The sequence below is a fragment of the Rhinopithecus roxellana genome, chromosome 6, assembly GCF_007565055.1.
Source record: "Rhinopithecus roxellana isolate Shanxi Qingling chromosome 6, ASM756505v1, whole genome shotgun sequence".
Lineage (NCBI taxonomy): Eukaryota > Metazoa > Chordata > Mammalia > Primates > Cercopithecidae > Rhinopithecus > Rhinopithecus roxellana.
In genome coordinates this window covers 54,350,852-54,375,745 of record NC_044554.1, presented here as the reverse complement: position 1 = coordinate 54,375,745, position 24,894 = coordinate 54,350,852, and the positions used below count along the sequence as shown (strand labels likewise).

The window sequence follows — 24,894 nt, the reverse complement described above, 5'->3', positions numbered from 1 at the left end:
AAAAAACCCACAGCATGGGACAAAGTATTTTCAAATAATATATCTGCCTCAAAAAAGAAAAGAAAGGTAAAGAAAAAGAAAGGAAAAGAAAAGAAGGAAGGAAGGAAGTCCACCCTCATCTAAGTTTACCTTATTTCTCTGCCTTGGCTATCCAAATGAGCCTCAAAATCCTCAATGGGGCCATAAAAACGAACAGACCTTGAAGACTGCACAGCTTCATGTAACATATCACAGTTATCAACAAAACTTCTACTCTCAGCTCAGCTCAATTACTGAGGACCTGCCTCATATGAGGTCCTGTGTGAAGAACTAGGGATGTGAAGAACAAGATGTGATCCTTCCCCGCAGGAGCTTAGCTCTGACCTTGACCTTAGTGAAGAAGTAAAGAAGGGCTGGTTTTCTAAATTAGACTAAGAGCTTGATGAGGGTCTAAACTACCCCTGGGAAATGATACCCCAGTGTCATACTCAAGACAGTCTAACTGTAGAATGTCACTCCGGAACTCAATTCTGGGTATTACAACCAACTCTGGAATCCAAAATACTTTGTCCTCAGCCTGTCTAGTCAGGAAAAATAGTTTTTATGGTCAGAACAAGGTTTGGTAACCTACATGCCCATTGGCTACATACAATGTTTGAAGACGCTACACAAGAGAAAAAACTTCAATGACATCTAACATGTAGTGATTCCATTAGAGCTTCAAGACATTCCTATAGAGGAGACAGGCATGGAGGGAGGGAGAACATGCTCTTGAATGACCTGCCTGGTCATGACAAATCCTAGCCAGAAGCACTGAAACTACAGAATTTCGTCGATTCCAGCTCACAGCTCCTCTCCCTACAAAATGGTTATTGTTCATCATAAAGAAGTGTTCTGCAAGAGTTATCTACTCCCAGCCCTGCCTTCCTCTTATCTCCAAAGAACTCAGTACCTACATCTTTGAATTGAACCAATCCAAGCTCTCCGAGCTCAGCCACACAGCAATATGCAGCTTCCACCTGGAGAAACAGTTGTGACAAACACATCTCCTCGCTTCGAAACACAGACGCCATCTTGGCCCAGCTTCTGTCTACAGGAGAAAAAGAAAAAGATATTAGTATTTAAGGTAATAAATGTGTGAAAACCTTAGGATGAAATTTTTGAGTTAAATTAAAATCTAACAGGGAAAAAAATGCATTAGGAATCACTCCTGATTTTAGGAGACTTTTTTTTTTTTTTTTTTTTTTGAGACGAGGTCTCACTCTGTTGCCCCGGGCTGGAATGCAGTGGTGCAATTTTGGCTCACTGCAGCCTCAACCTCCCAGGCTCAAGTAATCCACCCATCTCAGCCTCCTGAATAGCTGGGACTACAGGTGTGTACCAGGATGCCCGGCTATCCTGATTCTAAAAATGTAAACAAAAACAAGATAGCACTTTATGCCCTCCATCAGACTGGCAAAAGATTATACTTTATTTTTGAGACAGAATCTTGCTCTGTCATTCAGGCTAGAGTGTAGCGGCACAAACACGACTCACTGCAGCCTCAATTTCCTGGGCTCAAGAGATCCTCCTGCCTCAGCCTCCTATGTAGCTGGGACTACAGGTGTGCACCACCACACCTGGCTGTTTTTTTTTATTTTTTTTGTTGAGATGGAGTCTTGCTGTGTTGCCCAGGCTGGTATTGAACTCCTGGACTCAAATGATCCTCCTACTCTGGTCTCCCAAAGTGGTGGGATACAGGCATGAGCCACTACTCTCAGCTGGCAAAATATTTTAAAATATGACTAAAGACTCGAGTTGTGGATGGTATGAGAAAACAGGCCCTTTCATGCACTAGAATGTCACTCCAGAACTCAGTCCTGGGTATCACAACCAACTCTGGATTCCAGAATACTTTGTCCTCAATTTCCCTAGTCAGGAAAAATAGTTTTTGTCATCAGAACGAGGTTTGGTAATCCATATGCCCGTTGGGTATATCCAATGTTAACGTGTAAATTCTTTGTAGCTTTTTCAGAGAGCAATTTATCAATGTCTATCAAATCTTATATCCCTCATACCCACAAATCAAGATGTCCACTGCTATTTATCCAGACAGACTTGGATATGTATGGAGAAACGGAGGAACAAGAACAGTTCTTATAGCATTGTATGTAATAATTATAGTAAATGGCTGTAACCTAGATATCCATCAATAGGGAAATGATTAAATAAACTGTGATATAACAGAGCCCTGTGCAGTCAGCAGGAATAAAATAAATCTGTATGTCCTGTATATGGAAGAAGGATGCCCACGGGTGAGTGGGGCAGGGGAATGGTGTGAGTTTGGTTAGCCAAAACTGACCTGCAAGACACAGTTCCACCACACAGTCATAAGTGTGTATTGACACTACTGATTTAAAAAAAAGACTAAGACTCACACTCCTGAAAGGGGAATCTCAAACATCTAGACTGAAATAGATTAAAACATCCACCATACTCAACAGATGCATGTCCAAAGTTTAACCGTGACACTGGGATATGATCTTGAAGCCATCATCACCAGCCGGCACAGAGCATACACAGCCAGGGAACGGAGCCCTGGTCATCAGAGGCCTCCCAGCAGCGATCGATGCATTGCAAACTCTAGGGTGGGGCAGTTTGCCACTCCTGAACATTTCTCTGTTCCTTAGTAGACCATCCAAGTCATGCTGCCCATTGAACTGCCTTTAGTGACACTCAGAACAGGTGGCAGGGAAGGACAACTCCCGGGGGTTAGAAGAAAGTGAACCTCTTTCCAATGGTGAAGTTGAAGGCCGCATGAGAGCCAAGGGGAGGAGGAGGGCACAGAAGATATTCCCAAAGATCCTCCCAATGGCCCTGCTGCTGCCAAACCACACAGTTTCCCTCCAGGTCAACCTTCTGGAAGAACTTCCACACCTCCAGAGTAGATTTAATTTTATCACGTACAGAGTATCTACTGTGTGCTGGATACTGGGCCTACCCATTGTCCCGGTTTCACACAGGACCAACTCTAAAGTCCTCTAGCTGGCCAGCCAAAGGCTGCAGGACCTGGCCTCCTCTGTGTCCTCCTCCAGCTTTGGCCTCTCCAGGGACCCTGCATTTCTTCCCAGCTTCCATCCCCTTCAGGCCCTTCACCCAGGCCTTCCCGTGGGTTTGGAACCTCAAATCTCCTCCTCTCCACCGTCCATCCCACGCCCCACATGACCCTGTCACTCCTCCAGTCTCCATGTAAGGATCTTCTTCCTCCACAAGGCTTCCCTGACACCTTCAGCTCCCTCAAGGAGCTAAGCCCCCTCCTACATGCCCCCAGAAGAGCAATCATTTGCAATCGCTTGTTTTTAACCGCCTGGATTCCCCACACATAAACCAGTGAAGTCCACAAGGCTAGAACCATGCCCTGTTTCCACTTTCACACCGGTCTAGGTCAACAGCACCACAAAGTGGGCGCTCCAGAAGCATTTTCCCATGGGTGGACCAGAGGATAAACATCATCCCTCAGGAAGTGCACATGGTCTGGGCCCACATTTGTGCCTTTTGACACCAAGATGAATTCAAAGCTTTCCTACTGCCCTGTCTAGTAACTACAGCCAAGTGAACATAGACCAGAGACCCAAGGCATTCACTTCATGCAGATCAAAAGCATAGCATCAACACCCTTCTTACCCCAGCTTCCTCCAGGCGGGTCCTGGGTGGGGGTCTGGGGCAGACAGTGGTTTCCCCGACCTGATGCACGGAGCAGGGAGCCCCAAGTCCTGCGGCCCTCTGGGCTTGCTAGCAGTCCTGGGTGGAGCAGCAGCCACCGGTGAATCCTCAGGTGGCCTCCCCGCAGCGCCCCTCCCGGCTTCTTCTCCTCCCAGGCTCCCAAAGAGCCAGGAGGCAGCTCTGTTGTATCAACACTGGCCTGTTGTGGGTGAGGACAAACCTGCCCCACCGGCCAGCCCGCTCAGCCCCCGCCCCACCTGTGCCCTCTGCCATGACCTTAAGTTTCCAACAGGAAGCATTCATTTATTTTCTAATGAAAGTAACTTGCCCCTCAGGGAGCTGAAGGTTGAGGACAAGATTCCTGGAGGCCTTAGAAGGACCCCAGTAAATGAAAACATCCCTTTAACTTGTGAAAATGAAATAACTTTAAAAAATAATTTTGGGGGCCAGGGAGTGGTGGCTCATGCCGGTAATTCCAGCACTCTGGGAGGCTGAGGTGGGCAGATCATTTGAGGTCAGGAGTTTGAGACTAGCCTGGCCAATATGGTGAAATCCTGTCTCTACTAAAAATACAAAAAAATGAGCAGAGTGTGGTGGCGGGCGCCTGTAATCCCAGCTACTCAGGAGGCTGAGGCAGGAGAATCGCTTGAACCCAGGAGGCAGAGGTTGCAGTGAGCCTAGATCATGCCACTGCCCTCCAGCCTGGGTGACAGAGCCAGACTCCATCTCAAAAATAATATATATGTATGTGTATATACATACACACACATATATAGGTATATATGTATATATATGTATATACATATACATATATAAATGAAATATATGTATATATATATATATAAATGAAAAAATAAAAGTAGTTTTGGAAAATAAAAAATATCACACTCACCCTCCTATCAGCTATTAACCAAAACACTCTACTTTCAAAGGAAAATAGAAGACTCCTTATGAAATGCCCAATGGCTAAAATTCAGCTTCCGCTGTGGCCCAGGTAAAAAGAGACAGAAGCAAATGTGGTATGTGCCCTTTTCCTTTGGCGGGGTCTTGTGTTTTCCTATTTATTTGACAGAGGGTGCGAGGGGCAGAACAAGCCAATGAGGTGCGTTTCTCTTGCCCAGGGGTGGGGCGGCTGCAACAGAAACCTGCGTTTATTTGAATGAGCTTTGCTTCTCCAGGGCGATGCACAGATCCCCGGAGGGACTCTCCCCACCAGTGAGCCTTAGAAGGTACCCCAGAATGAGTGAGGGGGGTGATTTTTTTTACCTTTTTAGTATGGAAAAACTGAAACACCTGCAAAAGTACAGAAAATAATACAGGGAACCCCCATGTACACATCACTTGACCACACTGGTTTGTGAATGTTCTATCATCCACACCCCACCCACTTCCCCTACCCACCTCTGATTATTTGGAAGCAAATCCCATACATCATATTATTTCTTTCAAAATATTTCAGCATGTATCTCTAAAAGATAAGGATTGTTTTTTTTTTCTTTTTTTTTTTTTTTTGAGACGGAGTCTCGCTCTGTTGCCCAGGCTGGAGTGCAGTGGCCGGATCTCAGCTCACTGCAAGCTCCGCCTCCCGGGTTTATGCCATTCTCCTGCCTCAGCCTCCCGAGTAGCTGGGACTACAGGCGCCCGCCACCTCGCCCAGCTAGTGTTTTGTATTTTTTAGTAGAGATGGGGTTTCACCGTATTAGCCAGGATGGTCTCGATCTCCTGACCTCGTGATCCGCCCGTCTCGGCCTCCCAAAGTGCTGGGATTACAGGCTTGAGCCACTGCGCCCGGCCAAGGATTCTTTTATACACACATATACACACAGAAACACACATAAAATACCAGTCACTCCTAAAATTCAATAATTCTTAAATTTGCCTTAATATAAAATATCCCATCAGGATTCAAGTTTCCTAGATTGTCTGAGATTTGCATTTTTTTTAAGAGACAGGGTCTTGCTCTGTTGTCCAGGATGGAGTGTGGTGGTGCAAACACAGCTCACTGCAGCCTCAACCTCCTGGGCTCAAGTGATCCTTCCACCTCAGCTTCCTGAGCAGCTAGGACTACAGATGTGCATCACTATGATTGACTAATTTTTTTTTTTCTTTTTATTTGAGACAGAGTCTCACTCTGTCACCCAGGCTGGAGTGCAGGGGCACGATCTCGGCTCACTGCAAGCTCCGCCTCCCGGGTTCACGCCATTCTCCTGCCTCAGCCTCCCGAGTAGCTGGGACTACAGGCGCCTGCCACCTTGCCCGGCTACTTTTTTGTATTTTTTTAGTAGAGACGGGGTTTCACCGTGTTAGCCAGGATGGTCTCGACCTCCTGACCTTGAGATCCACCCGTCTCGGCCTCCCAAAGTGCTGGGATTACAGGCATGAGCCACCATGCCCAGCGATTGGCTGATTTTTTTAATTTTAATTTTTATAAAATACTACAACATAAAGACATGGTATCACTATGTTGCCCAGGCTGGCCTCCAACTCCTGGCCTACAAGTAATCCTCCCACCTCCGCCTCCCAAAATGCTGGGATTACAGGTATGAATCACCATGCCTGGCCAAGACTTGCATTTTTAATAAGCTCCTCAGGTGACACCTGTGCATGATCAAATTAGAACCATTGTTTAGAGAACACAGAGTGAGAAATCAATCTTTAGCCTGGGAAGTGCAAGGGAGGAGCTGTAGGCGATTTGGGAAAATCAGCTAAGCCGATGCAGCGATTGTGAACCTGGGGCAGTGGAGGCCCAGCCCTCTGAGGGAGCACCTGCTCTGTACCCTGGAGGAAAGGAGCTGCTTGGGTTTCTTGAGAGGTGGAGCTCACCCACCCATCCCACCAGGGCAGATCTGCCCAAGAATCCAGACTCACCTGGATGAAGTTCCAAAGGCTGAACTCAAGATTTGCAAAGAAGAGCAGGAAGATAAGAACTGAAAACTGCAAAAGATATTCCCAGTGTTGAGATTCTACCTCTCCCGTCATATGAACTCCGAACTAGGAGCACTGGCCTCAATTCATGCCTCCCTCCCCTCTCCACTTCACCTGCCCACTTCTCATCCTGCTCTTCCCCAAGGCTGGTGTTTGCTGTGTGTCCCAATCAGTGGGTGGGGCAGTAGTTTTCAAATGTCTGGGTGCCCAGAAACCACTCAGGAACATGTGGAGAAAAGAGTACATCCTAATGGCTAAGAGCAGAGGCTCCCGCCCAACTGCCGGAGTCAGGATCCCAGCTCTGCCATTTACCATGCATGACCTTGGGAAAGCTATTTAACCCCAGGGCCTCAGTGACCTTATCTGAAAAATAGAAGAGGCTTACTTAGAAAGTAGAAGTATAAGCTGGGCGCAGTGGCTCATGCCTGTAATCCCAGTTTGGGAGCCTGAGGCGGGAGGATAGCTTTGAGGCCAGGAGTTCGAGACCAGCCTGGCCAACATGGTGAAAACCCCTCTCTCTACTAATAATACAAATTTAGCCAGGTGTGGCGGTGTGTGCCTGTAATCCCAGCTACTTGGGAGGATGAGGCATGAGAATTGCTTGAACCTGGGAGGTGGAGGTTGTAGTGAGCCGAGATCGCACCACAGCACTCCAGCCTGAGAGACACAGCAAGACTCCATCTCAAAACAAACAACAAAAAAAGTATGTGTGCGGTATGTCAGAGTAGGAGGCAGGGGCCAAGCCATGTGAGGTCTGCTGGGCCAATAAGAAATTTGAATTTTATTCTAACAGCATTGGGAAGTCCTTGGGAAATTTTAAGCAGGGAAATGGCATGACCTGGTTCACATTTTTAAAAATATTATGGCCGGGCGCGGTGGCTCACGCCTGTCATCCCACCACTTTAGGAGGCTGAGGTGGGTGGATCACCTGAGGTTGGGAGTTCAAGACCAGCCTGGCCAACATGGTGAAACCCCATCTCCACTAAAAATACAAAAAATTAGCCGGGTTTGGTTGCGCATGCCTGTAATCAAAGCTACTCAGGAGGCTGAGGCAGGAGAATCGCTTGAACCCAGGAGGAGGAGGCTGCAGGAAGCCGAGATTGCACCATTGCACTCCATCCTGGGCAAAGAGAGGTAAACTCCATCTCAAAAAAAAAAAAAAAAAAAAAATATATATATATATATATATATAACTTTGGCTTCTGCATCTGGAAAAAGGGAGGGAGTAGAAATACTTTTTCTTTCCAACCAGTAAAAATAAAAACCCTGTACAGTATATATACAGCAAACATAAGCAGACTATGAAAGCTGGACAGAAGACAGACCCTCTAGGAATCACAAGATGCAAGAAACAACATGGAGGTGAGTTCTCTGGGTTTTCTTGTTACTTCCTACAGGTTGAGCATCCCTAACCTGAAAATTCAAAATTGGAAATGCTCCAAAATCCCAAACTCTGAGCACCAATATGACACCACAAGTGGAAAATTTCGCTGACTTCACGTGACAGGTCGTAATCAAAACTCAGGCACACAACACACACTTCATTCAGAGTCCTCAAGGGAAAAATAAAATGACCTTCATGCTATGTGCATAAGGTATACATGAACCTACATGAGGCTGGGCGTGGTGGGTCACGCCTGTAATCCCAGCACTTTGGGAGGCCGAGGCGGGCAGATTACTTGAGGTCAGGAATTCGAGACAAGCCTGGCCAACATGGTGAAACACCGTCTTTACTAAAAATACAAAAAAAATTAGCGGGGCATGGTGGTGGGTGCCTGTAGTCCCAGCTACACAGGAGGCTGAGGCAGGAAAATCGCTTGAACCCAGGAGGCAAAGGTTCCAGTGAACTGAAATCGCGCCACTGCACTCCAGCCTGGGCGACAGAGTGAGACTGTCTCAAAAACAAAAAAAAAGATCATACATGACTTTTGTGTTTAGACTTGGGTCTCATCCCCAAGACATCTCATTATATATATATATATATATATATATATATACATATATATATATATGCAAATATTCCAAAGTCTGAAAAAATCTGAAATCTAAAACACTTCTGGTCTGAGCATTTCAGATAAGGGACAGATAAACAATCTATATATTCCAGACTCAGTGTGGCAGAAACCAGGACATGTGCAGCAGCGAAGTTTCAAAGAAAGCCTGCTTGCTCTAGCAAAAGGACCAGGAAAGGGGTAGTCTGCCAAGAAAGAAAACTTTCAGACAATAATCACTTGAATCCAGTTAAATGCCACAGAACAAAACTATGGCCCCTGCCCCCTACCCCATTGCCAGCAAAGCCCAAGTGGGGAGCCGAGACTTCCAGGCCAAATGGGGGGCTAAACTTCAGCCCCACTCTGTGGTAATAAGGCTCCCTTGTTCGCCCCTGTTGGGGGTGTGAGAAGAAACCTAATCAGAACTTTTACCCCCATCCATTGGTAATAAGCTCCCCTCCCCTCATCATTGGTGGTGAAGATCACAGGCGGAGCAGTAAGCAGGCATCTCTGCCCCTCCAGCCAGGGTGGTATCAGCAGAGATCTGGTGAACAGAAGAATGAAGTGGGAGAAACACTCTACCCAACTTCAAGACTTACTGTACAGCACCAGTAATCAAGACCATAATATTGGGCCAGGCGCGATGGCTCATGCCTGTAATCCCAGCATTTTGGGAGGCCAAGACAGGCGGATTGCTTGAGCCCCGGAGTTTCAGACCAGCCTAGGCAACACAGTGAGACCATCATCTTTACAAATAATCATAATAAAAATATTAGCCAGGTTTGTGGTGTGTGCCTGTGATCCCAGCTACTTGGAAAGCCAACCTGGGAGGATTACCTGAGCCTGGGGAGGTCGAGGCTGCAATGAGCCATGATTGTGCCACTGCACTCCAGCCTGGGTGACAAAGTGACACCTGTCTTTAAAAAAAAAAAAGACTGTGGTATTGGTGGAAGGATAGACACGTAGATGGAATATCTTCTTTACTCAGTCTACCTGTTCAAATGCAAATCTATTTGAGAAATACCCTCACAGGCACACCCAGAAACAATGTTTCACCAGCTATGTGGGCATCACTTAGCTCACTCAAGTTGACCACAAAATTAACCTTCCCAAGTCCAACCCTTGTCAACTTGGCACTTATACGCAACTCTTAAACCACCTTAATCTCCAAATAAAGACAATGGCAGGGTCATAATTCTGCCCAACATGATACGACTAAAAACGCACTAATCTCTTCCCCAGAAGAGGAAGTAAACTGCTTGAGTGGTGTTTACTCTTCTCCTGATACCCCATAACTTCATTACTATGATGTAAAATTAACAACAGCTAAATACTGATATAAAATCAATACATCTTACATCTCACGATAAGAGGAAAAGAGAGAACACAGATATTTGCTTAATATGTGTGTATATATATGCACAAGTGTGTTCATAAAAAATAAGGGAAAAGATGGTGATCGACAATGATAGTCCTTGTTTCTGGAACTGGTGAAGTGCTTGCATCTGGTATTTATAACTACTTATACTACAGAATATCTGTTCTATATTCCCTTTACCTTCAGCAAGCACCTCAGCTGGTCGTGGTTCTTTACCTGGTGGAGTGACCCAAATTTTCATTCCTGAAGAGTGTGGGCCATCTGTAGTTCTGCCTGGGTCGTGTTGTTGCAGTTTCCCATTGACCTTAATTATAGAGCGGGGTCATACTAAGAGATGCAGTCAAGCAGCAATCCCCAACGTTTTTAGCACCAGAGACCTGTTTTGTGGAAGACAGTTTTTCCACGGATGGGGGTTGGGGGATGGTTTGGGGATGAAACTGTTCCATCTCAGATCACCAGTCATCAGATTTGCAAGGAACACACAACCTTGATTCTTCTCACGCATAATTCACAATAGGGTTCACACTCCTCTGAGGATCTAATGGTGCTGCTGACATGACAGGAGGTGGAGGCTCACGTGGAAATACCCACTCACTTCCAGCTATGTGGCCCAGTTCCTAACAGGCCATGGACTGGTACCAGTCTATGGACCCCCCAGTACCATAGCTGGCTGATCACCCCAGGGAATGGTGCCATCTTGAGGGCTCAGTGTTGATCTCTGCTGCTGGCAGATTGGGCACTCAGCAGTGGCCGTAGCCAGGCTGGCCTTGGTGAGTGGAAGTCCACGTTGCTGAGCCCATGCACAACCTCCATTCCTGCCACCATAGCCACTTTGTTCATGAGCCTATTGGGCAATGTCAGGGATGGCTGGGGAAAGAGAATTTGAGACCAGCCCAGGCAATATAGTGAGACCTCATCTCTATGAAAAATAAACAAAAATTAGCTGGGCGTGGTGGTGCATGCCTGTGCTTCCAGCTACTTGAAAGCTGAGGTGAGAGGATCACTCGATCCCAGGAGGTTGAGACTGCTATGATCCGAGATCACGCCACTGCACTCCAGCCTGGGTGAAAGAGCCAGACTTTGTCTCAAAAAGAAAAAAAGTAAAAAAAAAAAAAAAAGAAATTTCACTGAGATAGAAGTCCCCTAAATTTTTGTCTGATTTATTTCCTACCCTCTGACATCCAAACGTCTTATCAATAAGTCTACACTGTGTTATTCTTGCTCACTGGGTCCAATCAGCATATTGTCTTCAGTGTAATAGACCACTGTGATATTTGATGCACAGAAGAGATGATTAAGATCCTTACAAACTAAATTATGACACAAGGCTAGAAACTTGATATTCCCTTGAGGTAGGACCATGAAGGTGTATTAGCTAAAAGCACCCTGCTTCTACTGGTTCTTATATACAGGTATGGAGAAAAAGAGATTTGTTCTACAAAAACTTACTTAGTTCCAGGAAGGCTTTTTTTTTGGTTGATTCTTTCAGATTTTCATTTTTTTTCTTTCTCTTTTTTTTTGGAGACGAGTCTCGCTCTTATCACCCAGGCTCGAGTGCAGTGGTGCAATCTTGAAGGACAGAGCAAGACTCCATTCAAAAAAAAAAAAAAAAGATGGGCACAGAAATCAACTATAACTTTCTTTTAAAAACACCAACTGTGAAGAGAAAGGAGGGAGTAGGGCAGCAGCTGAAGAGGAAATGAAGCATCAGGAGAGGGCTTTATTTATTTTTTCAAGAGAAGAGACAGTTGATAACTTCCCTTCCCCAAATTATGTGAGTTCTAGTTGGGAAATACATCTAGAAAATGGGTACGGTGGCTCACACCTATAACCCCAGCACTATGGGAGACCAAGGTGGGAGTATTGCTTGAGGCCAGGAAATCAAGACCAGTCTGGGCAACATAGCAAGACCCTGTCTCTATTAAAAAAAATTTTTTTAATTTAAAATTTTAAAAATGGGGCCAGGCACATGGCTCATGTCTGTGATTTCATCACTTTAGGAGGCTGAAGCAGGAGGATCGCTTGAGCCCAGGAGTTTGAGACCAGCATGGGCAGAATAGTGAGAATTCATCTATACAAAAAATTTAAAAATTAGCCGGGCATAGAGGTGCACACCTGTAGTCCCAGCTACTCAGGAGACTGAGGCGGGAGAATCACTTGAGCTCAGGAGTGCAAGGCCGCAATGAGCCATGATTGTGCCACTGTACTCCAGCCAAGGTGATAGAGTAAGACCCTGTCTCATAAAAATAACTTTTAAAATGGGAACTCCTACTTTTTCTTACCCATGAGGTACATTTGAGACAATCTCTTTGAACCATGACATCTTTGACATTTCTCTAGAAGTTTCCCGTCTGAGCTCCATTTTTTTATGTGCAACATTTCATAGCATTGCTGATTCTTGGAAAGTTGAAACAGGCCAAGCGTTAGCAAACACAGTCCAATTTGTCCAAAACCAGAGTAAATTTTCTAAGTTCCCTACTGTGAAGCTCAAGAGTAAAGGAAGAAGGAAAGGAGGAGAGAAGAACCAAACATAGCTCTGGCCCCCAAAAGGGTGTCTGTTGGCAGGTCAGTTATAGATGATTTAGTCCAATCCACTCTTGCAGAAAAGTAAGACACAGTAAGGCTAAGTGACTTGCCCAAAGCCAGATAATACAGCCTTATTTCTCTAATTATTTGTGTCATTGAATTTTTTAAAAAGAAAGGAATCCTCCTACGAATCATTAAACATTATATATAACATTATATATATATATAAATTTTTTTTTTGAGACTGAGTCTCGCTCTGTCATACAGGCTGGGGTGCGGTGGTGCGATCTCGGCTCACTGCAAGCTCCGCCTCTCGGGTTCACGCCATTCTCCTGCCTCAGCCTCCTGAGTAGCTGGGACTACAGACGCCCACCAGCTAACTTGCCCAGCTAACTTTTTGTATTTTTAGTAGAGATGGGGTTTCACTGTGTTAGCCAGGGTGGTCTCAACCTCATGACCTCGTGATCCGCCCGCCTCGGCCTCCCAAAGTGCTGGGATTACAGGCGTGAGCCACCGCGCCCAGCCTAAACATAATATTTTTATATACTCTCAAAGTCAACTCAATACTTCGAAGGAAAATAATATTTAAATTCAGCATTAGGTCTTGAGAGAAACAACTTTCTTAGGGCAGAATCGATCCTCTATATTATCCAGACTAACATTGCTTTTGACATTTGGTGTTTCAGGCCACTGTTCCATTCCTTAGATAAGTCTGGGGCACACTGCCAGTTCCAAATGCTTTACACTTGGCCTCAAAGGTCCCTGGCAAGGCACTTTCATGCCCTGAGGACTTTCTACAGAATGGCTCTTGAGGGTGAAGAGATGAGCATTCCACTTACGTGCCTTAAAGCAGGCATTCCTTTAGACACAGGGTTTCCTGTGTTCTCACATCCTTGTACCCAGGATTAGGAAACTATTGCGCACGATCACATGTTCAGCTGTACAAGATCAATTTACAGGAGGAGATCATTGTAATTTAGAAAATGACAAAGGACAAATTAATCCAAAAATAATAATCTAGCTGGAAAAGTAACAATCTGACTTTTCTAAAAACAGCATCTGATTTTTCTGAACTGAATTCCCTCCAGACAGCCTTCATTCAAATAATTTATTTTATCATCCACTCAAGCTGAAAACTTCTTTCTTTCTTTTTTTTTTTTTTTTGGAGTGGGGTGTGGAGTCTTGCTCTGTCATCCAGGCTGGAGTGCAGTGGCGTGATCTCAACTCACTGCAACCTCCACCTCCTGGATTCAAGTGATTCTCCTTCTTCAGCCTCTTGAGTAGCTAGGACTACAGGTGCGCACCACTACGCCTGGCTAATTTTTTGTATTTTTAGTAGAGACAGGGTTTCACCATGTTAGCCAGGCTGGTCTCGAACTCCTGACCTCAAGCAATCCACCTGCCTCGGCCTCCCAAAGTGCTGGGATTACAGGTGTGAGCCACTGCACCCGGCCAAGCTGAATACTTCTTCACTGCTGGCCAGGCACTGACTCTGCCACCCACCATCCTTTACAATACGCACTCATAAACAAAGTGCTTGAGACAGAAAAGAATGATTTGAGGTTGCTAAAAAAAAAAAAAAGAGGGAATGGCATTCAACTTCCTCCATTGTATGCACACACACACACACACGAACACACACACACACGAACACACACATGCAATTCATTGATAGTAAGGTCACTGAATGCAATTCATTGATAGTAAGGTCCAAGAGTTCATGAATCAGCACACTGAGATCAAATCTACGGATGCTGGAACCAGGATCGTCCCTGCCATGCACATTTCCACTTTCTCCTGGCCATGACTTTTTCCAGGAATGTGTCTCAGTGCTCACTGCTGCCATCCAACGTCAGTGGGGCATTTCCTGCTGTTCTACCACTTTCTGTCTTCTAGATCACGTCCTAGGACACAGAGCCCTCCCAGTGGCTCTCAGACAGCTCCACTCTCCTCTACTCTCTGCTCCTCCCCACACCCCTCAGCACACGACCACCTCATTCCTTAGGAGAAGATCCTCCTCCACCACGGAGCCCTCCAGCTTCCCTGTTCTCCACCTCAGCGTACCTTGGCTGTGTCTCTCTCTTCTTCTCTTCAGAGCAAAGCTGCTTTACATTCCTTTCATACCTGTCTTCACTTGCCACATCACGGAGGAACTGGAAATGAGATTTAGGAAAATGAAGTTTTAACATAAAGAGAACAGAATGGGCTGGGCATGAAGGCTCATACCTGTAATCCCAACACTTTGGGAGGCCGAGGTGGGAGGACTGCTTGAGCCCAGGAGTCTGAAACCACCCTGGGCAACATAGCGAGACTCTGTTTCTACAAAAAATAAACTTAGCTGGGCTTTGTGGCATGCACCTATAGTCTTAGCTACTGAGGAGGTTGAGGTGGGAGGATCGCTTGAGCCAGGGAGGTGGAGGCTGCAGTGAATGAAGATTGCACCACTGCACTCCAGCCTGGGCGACAGAGTGAGACCTTGTCTCAGGAAAACAAAAAAAAAGAGAGATAACAGAATGCCCTGAAGTTTATCATGGATGGATTTTTTACCTACAGCCTAAGATTGAGAGAGAGGGATTCTGCCTATGTCGCCCAGGCTGGTCTCAAACCCCTGGGCTCAAACAACCCTCCCACCTCGGCCTCCCAAAGTGCTGGGATTACAGGCATGAGCCACCATACCCGGCCCTAGCCTAAGTTTTTCACTTGGGAGCACCTCCTCAATTATTTGCCTTTTCCATAATAATATTTACTCTCAATTACACAAGTAAGTTTCTTACCAAGATTTCCACCTCCACTTTCTAAAAAAGAAAAAACTAATCATTTAAATGTACTGACTTGTTTCTCTTCTTTCTCCATTTAATATCTTGCATTGACTACAGAGTCATAGAAATCTACCACTAGAAGAAACTTCGAGATAATCTGATTCAGTCTCCTTACTTTAGAGATGAGAAAATAGAACTCCAGGGAGCGGATGCGATTTGCCTAAGGTCCTCTGGAAGCAGAACTCAAGGCTCTGCATTTCAGGGTCTTTTCATGGCATCACGGTAGCTTTCCAGTTGTTTCTCACAGGACTTAACATCCCTTTGTGTTAGGAACTATACATAGCAAAACCCCTTCTGGGCATCATGTATCCCCTCTGCAGAGTCCTGCGGACCCCAGAGAAAAGTCTCCCCACAAATGATGGAAGGATTTTTCCCCTTGTGTTCCCCTCCTAGAAAGTCGCATCGACACCAAGATTACATGACTTCTCCAAGGTCACACTCCAAGTAACAACATGAAAACTGGAATCCAGGACTCTTGACTCAGGACTCTTATGTTCCCAACCAACCAACCAACCAACCTAGAGGCAGCTGGACAAGAGAAGGTGAGGAGCTAGGCATGGTAGTGCATACCTGTAGCCCGAGCTACTAAGGAGGCTGAGGTGGGAGGATCACTTGAGCCGAGGAGTTCATGGCCATAATACACTGTGATTGTTCGAGGCCATAATACACTGTGAGCCCAGGAGTTTGAGGCCGTAATACCTGCTAATAGCCACTGTACTCCAACCTAGGCAACATAGCAAGACCCTGTCTCTAAATAAATACATAAATAAAATGAAACATGGACAAAGCATTTTCAAAAAAGAAAAAAGAGGCCAGGCGCAGTGACTCACACCTGTAATCCTAGCATTTCCAGAGGCTGAGGCGGGAGGATGGCTTACACCCAGGAGTTCGAGACTAGCCTGGGTAACAGAGCAAGACCTCATCTCTACCAAAATAAAAAATATTATCTGGGTGTGGTGGTACATGCTTGTAGTCCCAGCTACTTAGGAGGCTGAGGCAGGAGGATGGCTTGAGCCCCAGGAGGCTGAGGCAGGAGGATGGCTTGAGCCCCAGGAGGTGGAGGCTACAGTGAGTTGTGATCACACCACTGCACTCCAGCCTGGGCAATAGAGTGAGATTCTGTCTTAAAAAAGGAAAAAGTAAAAAGAGAAAGAGAATGAAGGAAAGTTGTAGAAGAGGCCAGAAAACGCAGTGAGAGAGAGGTCTTTGGATGTTTGGAAGACAGATCCAAACAATCATTGACTTGACTGGCCGGGTGCAGTGGCTCAAGCCTGTAATCCCAGCACTTTGGGAGGCCGAGACGGGTGGATCACGAGGTCAGGAGATCGAGACCATCCTGGCTAATACTATGAAACCCGTCTCTACTAAAAAATACAAAAAACTAGCCAGGCGAGGTGGCAGGCGCCTGTAGTCCCAGCTACTCGGGAGGCTGAGGCAGGAGAATGGCATAAACCCGGGAGGCAGAGCTTGCAGTGAGCTGAGATCTGGCCACTGCACTCCAGCCCGGGCAATAGAGCGAGACTCTGTCTCAAAAAAAAAAAAAAAAAAAAAAAAAAAAAAAAAAAAAAATCATTGACTTGACTATCTGGTTCCTTTCAGTTGTACGTGAACAAAACTGGAGAAGAAAAATTGGCAGAATATTTATCACAAACCTGCAGCTTATTTCCAAAAACTTTAGCTTAAAGTTACTCTTTGAGAACAAACATATCTGTTTATTAAACAAAAGATGAATCTGACCACAGGCTCAGATTGTTGTGCCAACAGAAATATTCTGCACAAATGATAAGACTATTTGTAGAGAACCAGAAATTTCCAATCATAGAGTTGAGAGCTGAAAAGCCCTCCCTTCCAACTGTTTATTAACTTCACCTTAAAATGCCCTTACCTGTTTGATGCCAATAACTCACAAACTTTTCTATCTGGGCTAGATCTGTTGCTATCCCATAGAAGAGCTGGCTGTCTTAAAAATTAGTAAGAAACCAGTCCTTGAGGCAGAAGTCCAACTAACGACCTTAAGAAGCAGGACAGGTCAAATGCAGCTATACCAAACTCTATAATGTGCTACTTTCTTTATAGGAAAGTGATATGATTTGTCTGTGTCCCCACCCAAATGTCATCTTGAATTGTAGCTCTCATAATCCCCACTTGTCGTGGGAGGGACCCGGTGGGAGGTAATTGAATCATGGGGGCGGGTCTTTCCCGTGCTGTTCTCATAATAGGAAATGAGTCTTACAAGATCTGATGGCTTGGCCGGGCGCAGTGGCTCAAGCCTGTAATCCCAGCACTTTGGGAGGCCGAGACGGGCGGATCATGAGGTCAGGAGATCGAGACCATCCTGGCTAATATGGTGAAACCCCATCTCTACTTAAAAATACAAAAAACTAGCCGGGCGAGGTGGCGGGCGCCTGTAGTCCCAGCTACTCGGGAGGCTGAGGCAGGAGAATGGCGTAAACCCGGGAGGCGGAGCTTGCAGTGAGCTGAGATCCGGCCACTGCACTCCAGCCTGGGTGGCAGAGCAAGACTCTGTCTCAAAAAAAAAAAAAAAAAAAAAAAGATCTGATGGCTTGATAAATGGGAGTTCCCCTGCACATGCTCTCTTGTCTGCCACCATGTAAGATGTGCCTTTGCTTCTCCTTTGCCTTCTGCCATGATTGTGAGGCCTCCCCAGCCATGTGGAACTGTGAGTTCATTAAACCTCTTTACAAATTACCCAGTCTCGGGTATGTCTTTATTAGCAGTGTGAAAACAAATTATTACAGAGGGCGTTCTTCGAGGTTAAAGATTGGCCCAGATGGTCTCTGAGGTCCTTTTCCAACACTGAGATTCTCATTGCAATCCGATGTTATATCCTGTGTCTTCTTTCTAGTCTTCTTTGTGTCCTGACCATTCATGGATATGTCTGTACATTCCGTTGTGACCATGAGCACTCCAAGAGCAGAGGCTACGACAGGTGATAGGCAGTAATCTGCACCATGGGAAACTTAAAGCTTAAGTTTTTTTGTTTTGTTGTGTTTTGTGTTTTGTTTTTTGTTTTTCTTTTTGAGACAGAGTCTTGCTGTGTTGCTCAGGCTGGAGTGCAGTGGTACGATCTCGGCTCACTGCAAACTCCTGGGTTCAAGCGATTCTTCTGCCTCATCCTCCTGAGTAGCTGGGATTACAGGTGCCCACCATCATGCCTGGCTAGTTTTTGTATTTTTAGTAGAGATGGGGTTTTACCATATTGGCCAGGCTGGTCTTGAACTCCTGATCTCAAGTGATCCACCCACCTCAGCCTTCCAAAGTGCTAGGATTACAGGCATGAGCCACCGTGCCTGGCCAGCTTGTTTTTTGTTTGTTTGTTTGTTTGTTTGATTTTTATGGAAAAGAAGATTCCCTGATATTGAACATTTTTCCCAGGTAATGGTACAGATACTTAAAATCTATCTGCTTCATTGTGACTATATTGCTTTCCTGTGAGATAATATTTAAGAATGTATTAACTTAGGCTGGGTATAGTGGCTCACGCCTGTAATCCCAGCACTTTAAGAGGCCGAGGCGGGTGGATCACCTGAGGTTGGGAGTTTGAGACCAGCCTGACCAACATGGAGAAATCCATCTCTATTAAAAACACAAAATTAGCTGGTCATGGTGGCACATGCCTATGATCCCAGCTACTTGGGAGGCTGAGGCAGGAGAATTGCGTGAACCTGGGAAGCAGGGGTTGCGGTGAGCTGGGATCATGCCATTGCACTCCCGCTTGGGCAACAAGAGCAAAACTCTGTTTCAAACAACAACAACAACAACAAAACTTAGCCAGGCATAATGGCGGGCGCCTGTGATCCCAGCGACTCGGGAGGCTGAGGCACCAGAATCAGTAGAACCGGGGAGGCAGAGGTTGCAGTGAGCCTAGATTGTGCCACTGCACTCCAGCCTGGGTGACACAGCAAGACTCTGTCTCAAAAAACAAAGTATTAACTTGATTTTATTTCTTGATCATAAAAATAATATACACATTCATTATTTTAAAATGGAAACACAAAAAAGTATTAAAAACAAAATTAAAATCACCCAAAATTGTACATCCTAGATATGACCACTACTAACATTTTGAGAGGATTCATTCCAAACATTTTTCATTGTATACGGGTATGTATTACAAAACTGGAGTTATATTGACATGAAGATCTATATCCTGCTTTTTCTGTTTTGTACACTATGGTAAATGTTTTCCCAAGTAATTAAATGTTACCCAAGAATGTTTCTTGTTGTTGCTGTTGCTGTTGCTGTTGTTTTTTGAGATGGAGTCTTGCTCTGTAACCCAGGCTGGACTGCAGTTGCGTGATCTCGGCTCACTGCAACCTCTACCTCTTGGGTTCAAGCGATTCTCCTGCCTCAGCCTCCTGAGTAGCTGGGATTACGGGCACATACCGCCAGGTCTGGCTAATTTTTGTATTTTTAGTAGAGATGGGGTTTTGCCATGTTGGCCAGGCTGGTCTCGAACTCCTAACCCCAGGTGATCAGCCCACCTTGCCCTTCCAAAATGCTGGGATTATAGGTGTGAGCCACCATACCCGGTCCCAAAAACAGTTTTAATAGCTACCCTTTATTTCATTATAAGCTGCTTCCAAGCTTTCACTTTTACAAACACTGTTAATATTGACATGGAGAACTTTGGATATGCATTTTTGCGCTCATCTTTGGTATTTCCTTGGGGATAAAACTTCTAAAGGGCTACACCACAGAAGGAAAAGTTTCCAAAATAAACTGACACACATCATCTCAATTCCTGAGACTGGAATGACATGATAGCAGATTTTTGTTGCCCCCAAGCACTCAATTAAAGCAACAACAACAAAAATCATGTCTACAGGAAGAAAGCATTATCCTAGGTCTCAGGTTATTTCCATAAACAACAGTCTGTAACTGCAATTTTGCCCACAATAAAAAATAACCAGGTATGCAAAGAAACATGACCACATGAATGAAAACAGCAGAAATAATAGAGAATGGAAATAAATGAATGGGAGAAGAATGGCAAAGACTGAGGTTATCAGACACAGATTTTAAAGGAATTATATCCCCTCCGTTTATGAAGATGAAAAACAGGACTGAATAGTTTGGCAGAGAAAAAATATAAAAAAGAACAGGATGGAAATTCTGGAACTAAAACTAAGATAATCGAAATTAAGAATCCAATTCATAGTTATAAAACAGGATTAGATACAGATGACAAGAGATTTAATAAAAGATTGGGCAGAAGGCAATATCCAGAGTAAAACACAGAAAAACAAATATCAGACAAAGTAAAGTTTATGGCAAAAAGCATTACTAGAAATCAAGAAGGCTGGGTGCAGTGGCTCACACCTATAATCCCAGCACTTTGGGAGGCTGAAACAGGTAAATCACCTGAGGTCAGGAGTTCAAGACCAGCCTGGCCAACATGGTGAAACCCCTGTCTCTACCAAAAATACAAAAATTACCCAGGTGTGGTGGCACACGCCTATAATCCCAGCTACTCGGGAGACTGAAGAAGGAGAATTGCTTAGACCGGGGAGGTGGAGGTTGCAGTGAGCCGAGATCGCGCCACTGCACTCCAGCCTGGACGACAGAGAGAGACTCCATCTCAAAAAAAAAAAAAAAAAAAAAGAGAGAGAGAGAGGAGGGATATTACAAAATGATTTTTTAAAAGAAGGTTCAATTTGCCAGGAAGGTGTCAAAATTCTGTATTGGTTTGTACCTCAGTTACTGCCTCAAATATTTAATGCAAAAGTTGACAAAACTACAGGGAAGAAAGAAACCCACAATCATCTCGGTATTCAATAGAATAATTAGACCAAATTTTTAAAAGACAGGAAAAACATAGATGTTCTGCACCACACAATTAGCACTCTTGATCTAATGGATTACCCAGAACACTGACCCCACGACTGCATGACACATTCTTTTCAAGACAAAAATTGGTCATATGGTGTCTTTTAAATAACATCAAAAAATAGAAATCATCAAAGTATATTCGCAGATCACAGTGCAACTAAGCTAAAAATCAATAACAAAAAGATAACTAGAAAACCTCCGTATGTTTGGAAATTAAGAAATATACTTCAGAGAATATGGCAGGGAATAAGATACAGGACCCAGGTGGAAGGTTGCTTTTGCCAAGAGGAAGGACCCCCTTTTTGTTAACCTCCACCTGTCTGGACCATAGCTGCACCGCCTCCCAGTGCAATTTTGAACAAGCTGAATTAATCATCCCGGGAAGTGTTCAAAAATGATTCCAAATGGTGGACTCCAGGACTTCCTTGCTGACTTTCTTACTTTGATCAACTAACTCTATGGCATGAGCTTAACAGCTATAGTTCTCAAGGTTCCCTAAAAGGGAACTTCTTGTTCTCTCCAAGTTACAGACCCATCACTGAGGGGCAGGGAATGAGGTTAACTCCTCCACAGACTAAGTGCTGCTCAGGTCCACATCTAGATGTTTCGGTCCCACAAGCACCCAGAGCCTGACATTATTTTGTAAAAACAGATCCTGACAGAGCCAGGAGCAAGAAGAGCCGTCAACCCCATCTCTATGAGGGAGCTGGGGCTTGGCAGGCACAGGCTTGGTTAGGGCCACAATTCTCCTCTGAATGGATTTTGGGTTAACCAGAGATGAAAAACTCAAGTTCAAGGTCAGAGGTCACTTCCCAAGATGGACAAGTGGCAAAGGGGCCTGTCAGAATCGCAAGAGAAGCTTCATGAACATGGAATATTCTTCCCTGGGCCATTCCAGGCCACAGACTGCAGGTTTTCCATCTTTCAGCCCTGAAAACTCTCTGCCTACTTCTTTTCTTTCTCACATGAAATCTTATCAGGGTTAACAGGTGAAATTGGAAGCAGTGAGAGCCCTGGAATCCCACTCTCTTGGCTACCCCCGCTCTCCAACACCACCATGGCGCCTGGCCACAGACATCCTGAACTTTTAAAAGAGTATGTGTAACCAAATACCTATTTCAACGAAAAAAAAAAAAAAAAGTCTTGAGAAAGTCTAGCTTTGAGTAAGGCAACTTCCTGGTGCACGCTCCAAAGTAAACCTGATGCAAAATGTATGAGTAAGGAAATGGGCCACACAGAGTTATTAATTGTAGACCTGCTAAAAACAGCAAATACTGGTGACACTCGTAAAGTAAAAAGTGGCCACACACACACAGCCCTTTCTTTGGGGTTAACAGTTATCAGTGGCCAGTCCAGCCCACCCTATTTTTTTTTTTTTTTTTTTGAGACAGAGTCTCGCTCTGTTGCCAAGGCTGGAGTGCAGTGGTGCAATCACGGTTCACTACAACCTCCATCTCCCCGGTTCAAGTGATTCTCCTACCTCAGTCTCCCAAGTAGCTGGGATTACAGGCATGCACCACCATGCCTGGCTAATATTTCTGTATTTTTTTAGTAAAGATGGGGTTTTACCATGTTGCTCAGGCTGGTCTTGAACTCCTGACCTCAAATGATCCACCTGCCTCAGCTTCCCAAAGTGCTGGGATTACAGGCATGAGCCATCACGTCTGGCCCAGCCTATACTATTTTGGAATAACAAAGTTCTTCCATCTGTAGATAGAACGTTTGTCCTACAAACAGCTCATCTAAAACAGTCTGACATCACATAACAATGATAAAATAGGGAGGGAGGGCCAACCCATTATCTCCTCCTCCACATCCACTGCCCCCTAGAAAAGCTTTCCTTGATATGACTTGATAGGATGGTCTCAGCTCAGGCTACGGATGCTGTTCAATCCACCAAAACAACAGCCCCAGGCAGGACATCTTACATGTTTGTATACCTCAGGTTCCGATTCCATAGGAGGGACAGGCTCTGCTCACGTCAAAAACATTAAAATGCACCCAGCCTCCCACATTCAATCATTTCCGTTTAAACATTTCAAATGAACTGTATAACTCTGCTTTTGAAACAATTATTTATTTTGCCCAGTTTTTGGTTGTTCAAATTTTTGTTTGTTTGGGGACAGTTTCACTGTGTCACCCAGGCTGGAGTGCAGTGGTGCCATCTCAGCTCACCACAGCCTTGACCTCCTGGGCTCAAGTGATCCTCCCCGCTCAGCCTCCTGAGTAGCTGAGACTACAGGTACACACTACCATACCCAACTAATTTTTTTTGTGTTTTTTTTTGGGGGGGGAGGGGAAGGTTCTTACTATGTTGTGCAGGCCGGTCTTGAACTCCCTGGCTCAAGTGATCCTCCCACCTCGGCCTCCCAAAGTGCTGGGATGACAGGCATGTACCAATATGCCTGGTCTGTTGTTCACATTTTGGATACGAGAATATTTTCTCAGGTCTCAAACATTTTTGAGATCCTTGAAAATCTTGGGGATTCCATGCATTGCTGTTATCCCTAGTACCCATCGGATAAATCAGTCCTGCCCTGTGAAGCTCACTGCAGGGTTTACTTGTGAGGAAAACATTGAGGACAGCGTTTGTTCTACTAAGCGGTGTCCTCTCTGTGTGGAACTTGAGTTCCTTGAGCACAAGGGCTGTGTGGTCTTTCTCACCCCCAGGTCCCCATACCAAGAGCCTGGCCTAGCATGCAACTGTTTAATGTTCAACTAGTGGTAATGCCTAAACTGGACTTCTGTGCGCTGCCTGAAAATCACCCTTCCTAGGCATGTTGACCCCATTCCCCAATCCAGGAACACAGGCCACCACTATTTTATATCTTTGAGCAAATTAGAAAAAAAAATGCCTCCCCTGGGCGGTTACACTCCACTAGGAAATCCTTCCTTGGGGCTTACTCACGCCTTCCATGTCTTTCCACAGAGTTGGAGTCCACCCCTCACCCTTCCCAGGCCCATACATGTGCAGGAACACATCCACACATGGCAGGCTGTGTGCACACAGACGATTCCCTCGCCTTTATAGGTGCTATTCCTTTGACTTGAAAATCCCACCAATTCTAATCTGCACATACAAACTTCAGCACCCAGCCCAAATATCACTTCTTTGTGATTCCTCCCCCTACACCTCTCAGGCAGATTGCTTCGCATCCTCCTTTTTATTCCCATCACGGTGGAAGGTACCGCTATTTGAGTCTTGCCAGGTTGCATCAAATTTCTTTCTTCCAGGTTTGGTTCCCTGCTGAACTGTGTTCTCAAGGGGAAGAACCATGTCTCAGTCATCTCAGTCTCCAAAGCCTAGGATGAGACCTTTTTTTTTTTTTTTTGAAACAGAGTCTCACTCTGTCGCCCAGGCTGGAGTGCAGTGGTACGATCTCGGCTCACTGAAAGCTCCGCCTCCCATGTTCACACCATTCTTCTGCCTCAGCCTCCCGAGTAGCTGGGACTACAGCTGCCCACCACCACGCCCGGCTAATATTTTGTATTTTTAGTAGAGACGGGATTTCACTGTGTTAGCCAGGATGGTCTCCATCTCCTGACCTCGTGATCTGCTTGCCTTGGCCTCCCAAAGTGCTGGGATTGCAGGCGTGAGCCACTGCGCCCAGCCAAGACCTTTTATATACATGGTGGGTTTTCAATAAATGATTTAGACTGAATGCAGAACTCGAGTCAAGTTACTCCTCAGCTCGAAATCTCTACAGAACCTTCCCCTTTG

General features: G+C 45.2%; 1 protein-coding gene across 2 annotated transcripts in view; it reads right to left on the bottom strand.

The window, feature by feature from the left end:
* ATP6V0A4 (ATPase H+ transporting V0 subunit a4) overlaps nucleotides 1–3,753 on the bottom strand; it is a 68,038-nt gene extending 64,285 nt beyond the window's left edge. For both annotated transcript variants that reach the window (XM_010356306.1, XM_010356307.1), the window contains exons 1-2: nucleotides 3,643–3,753; nucleotides 936–1,069 (exon numbers count right to left, since the gene is read on the bottom strand). In XM_010356306.1, coding sequence (XP_010354608.1) covers nucleotides 936–1,052 — 117 coding nt within the window. In that variant the 5' untranslated portion in view covers nucleotides 1,053–1,069; nucleotides 3,643–3,753. The remainder of the gene's footprint in view (nucleotides 1–935; nucleotides 1,070–3,642) is intronic.
* Between the last annotated feature and the right edge of the window lie 21,141 nt (nucleotides 3,754–24,894).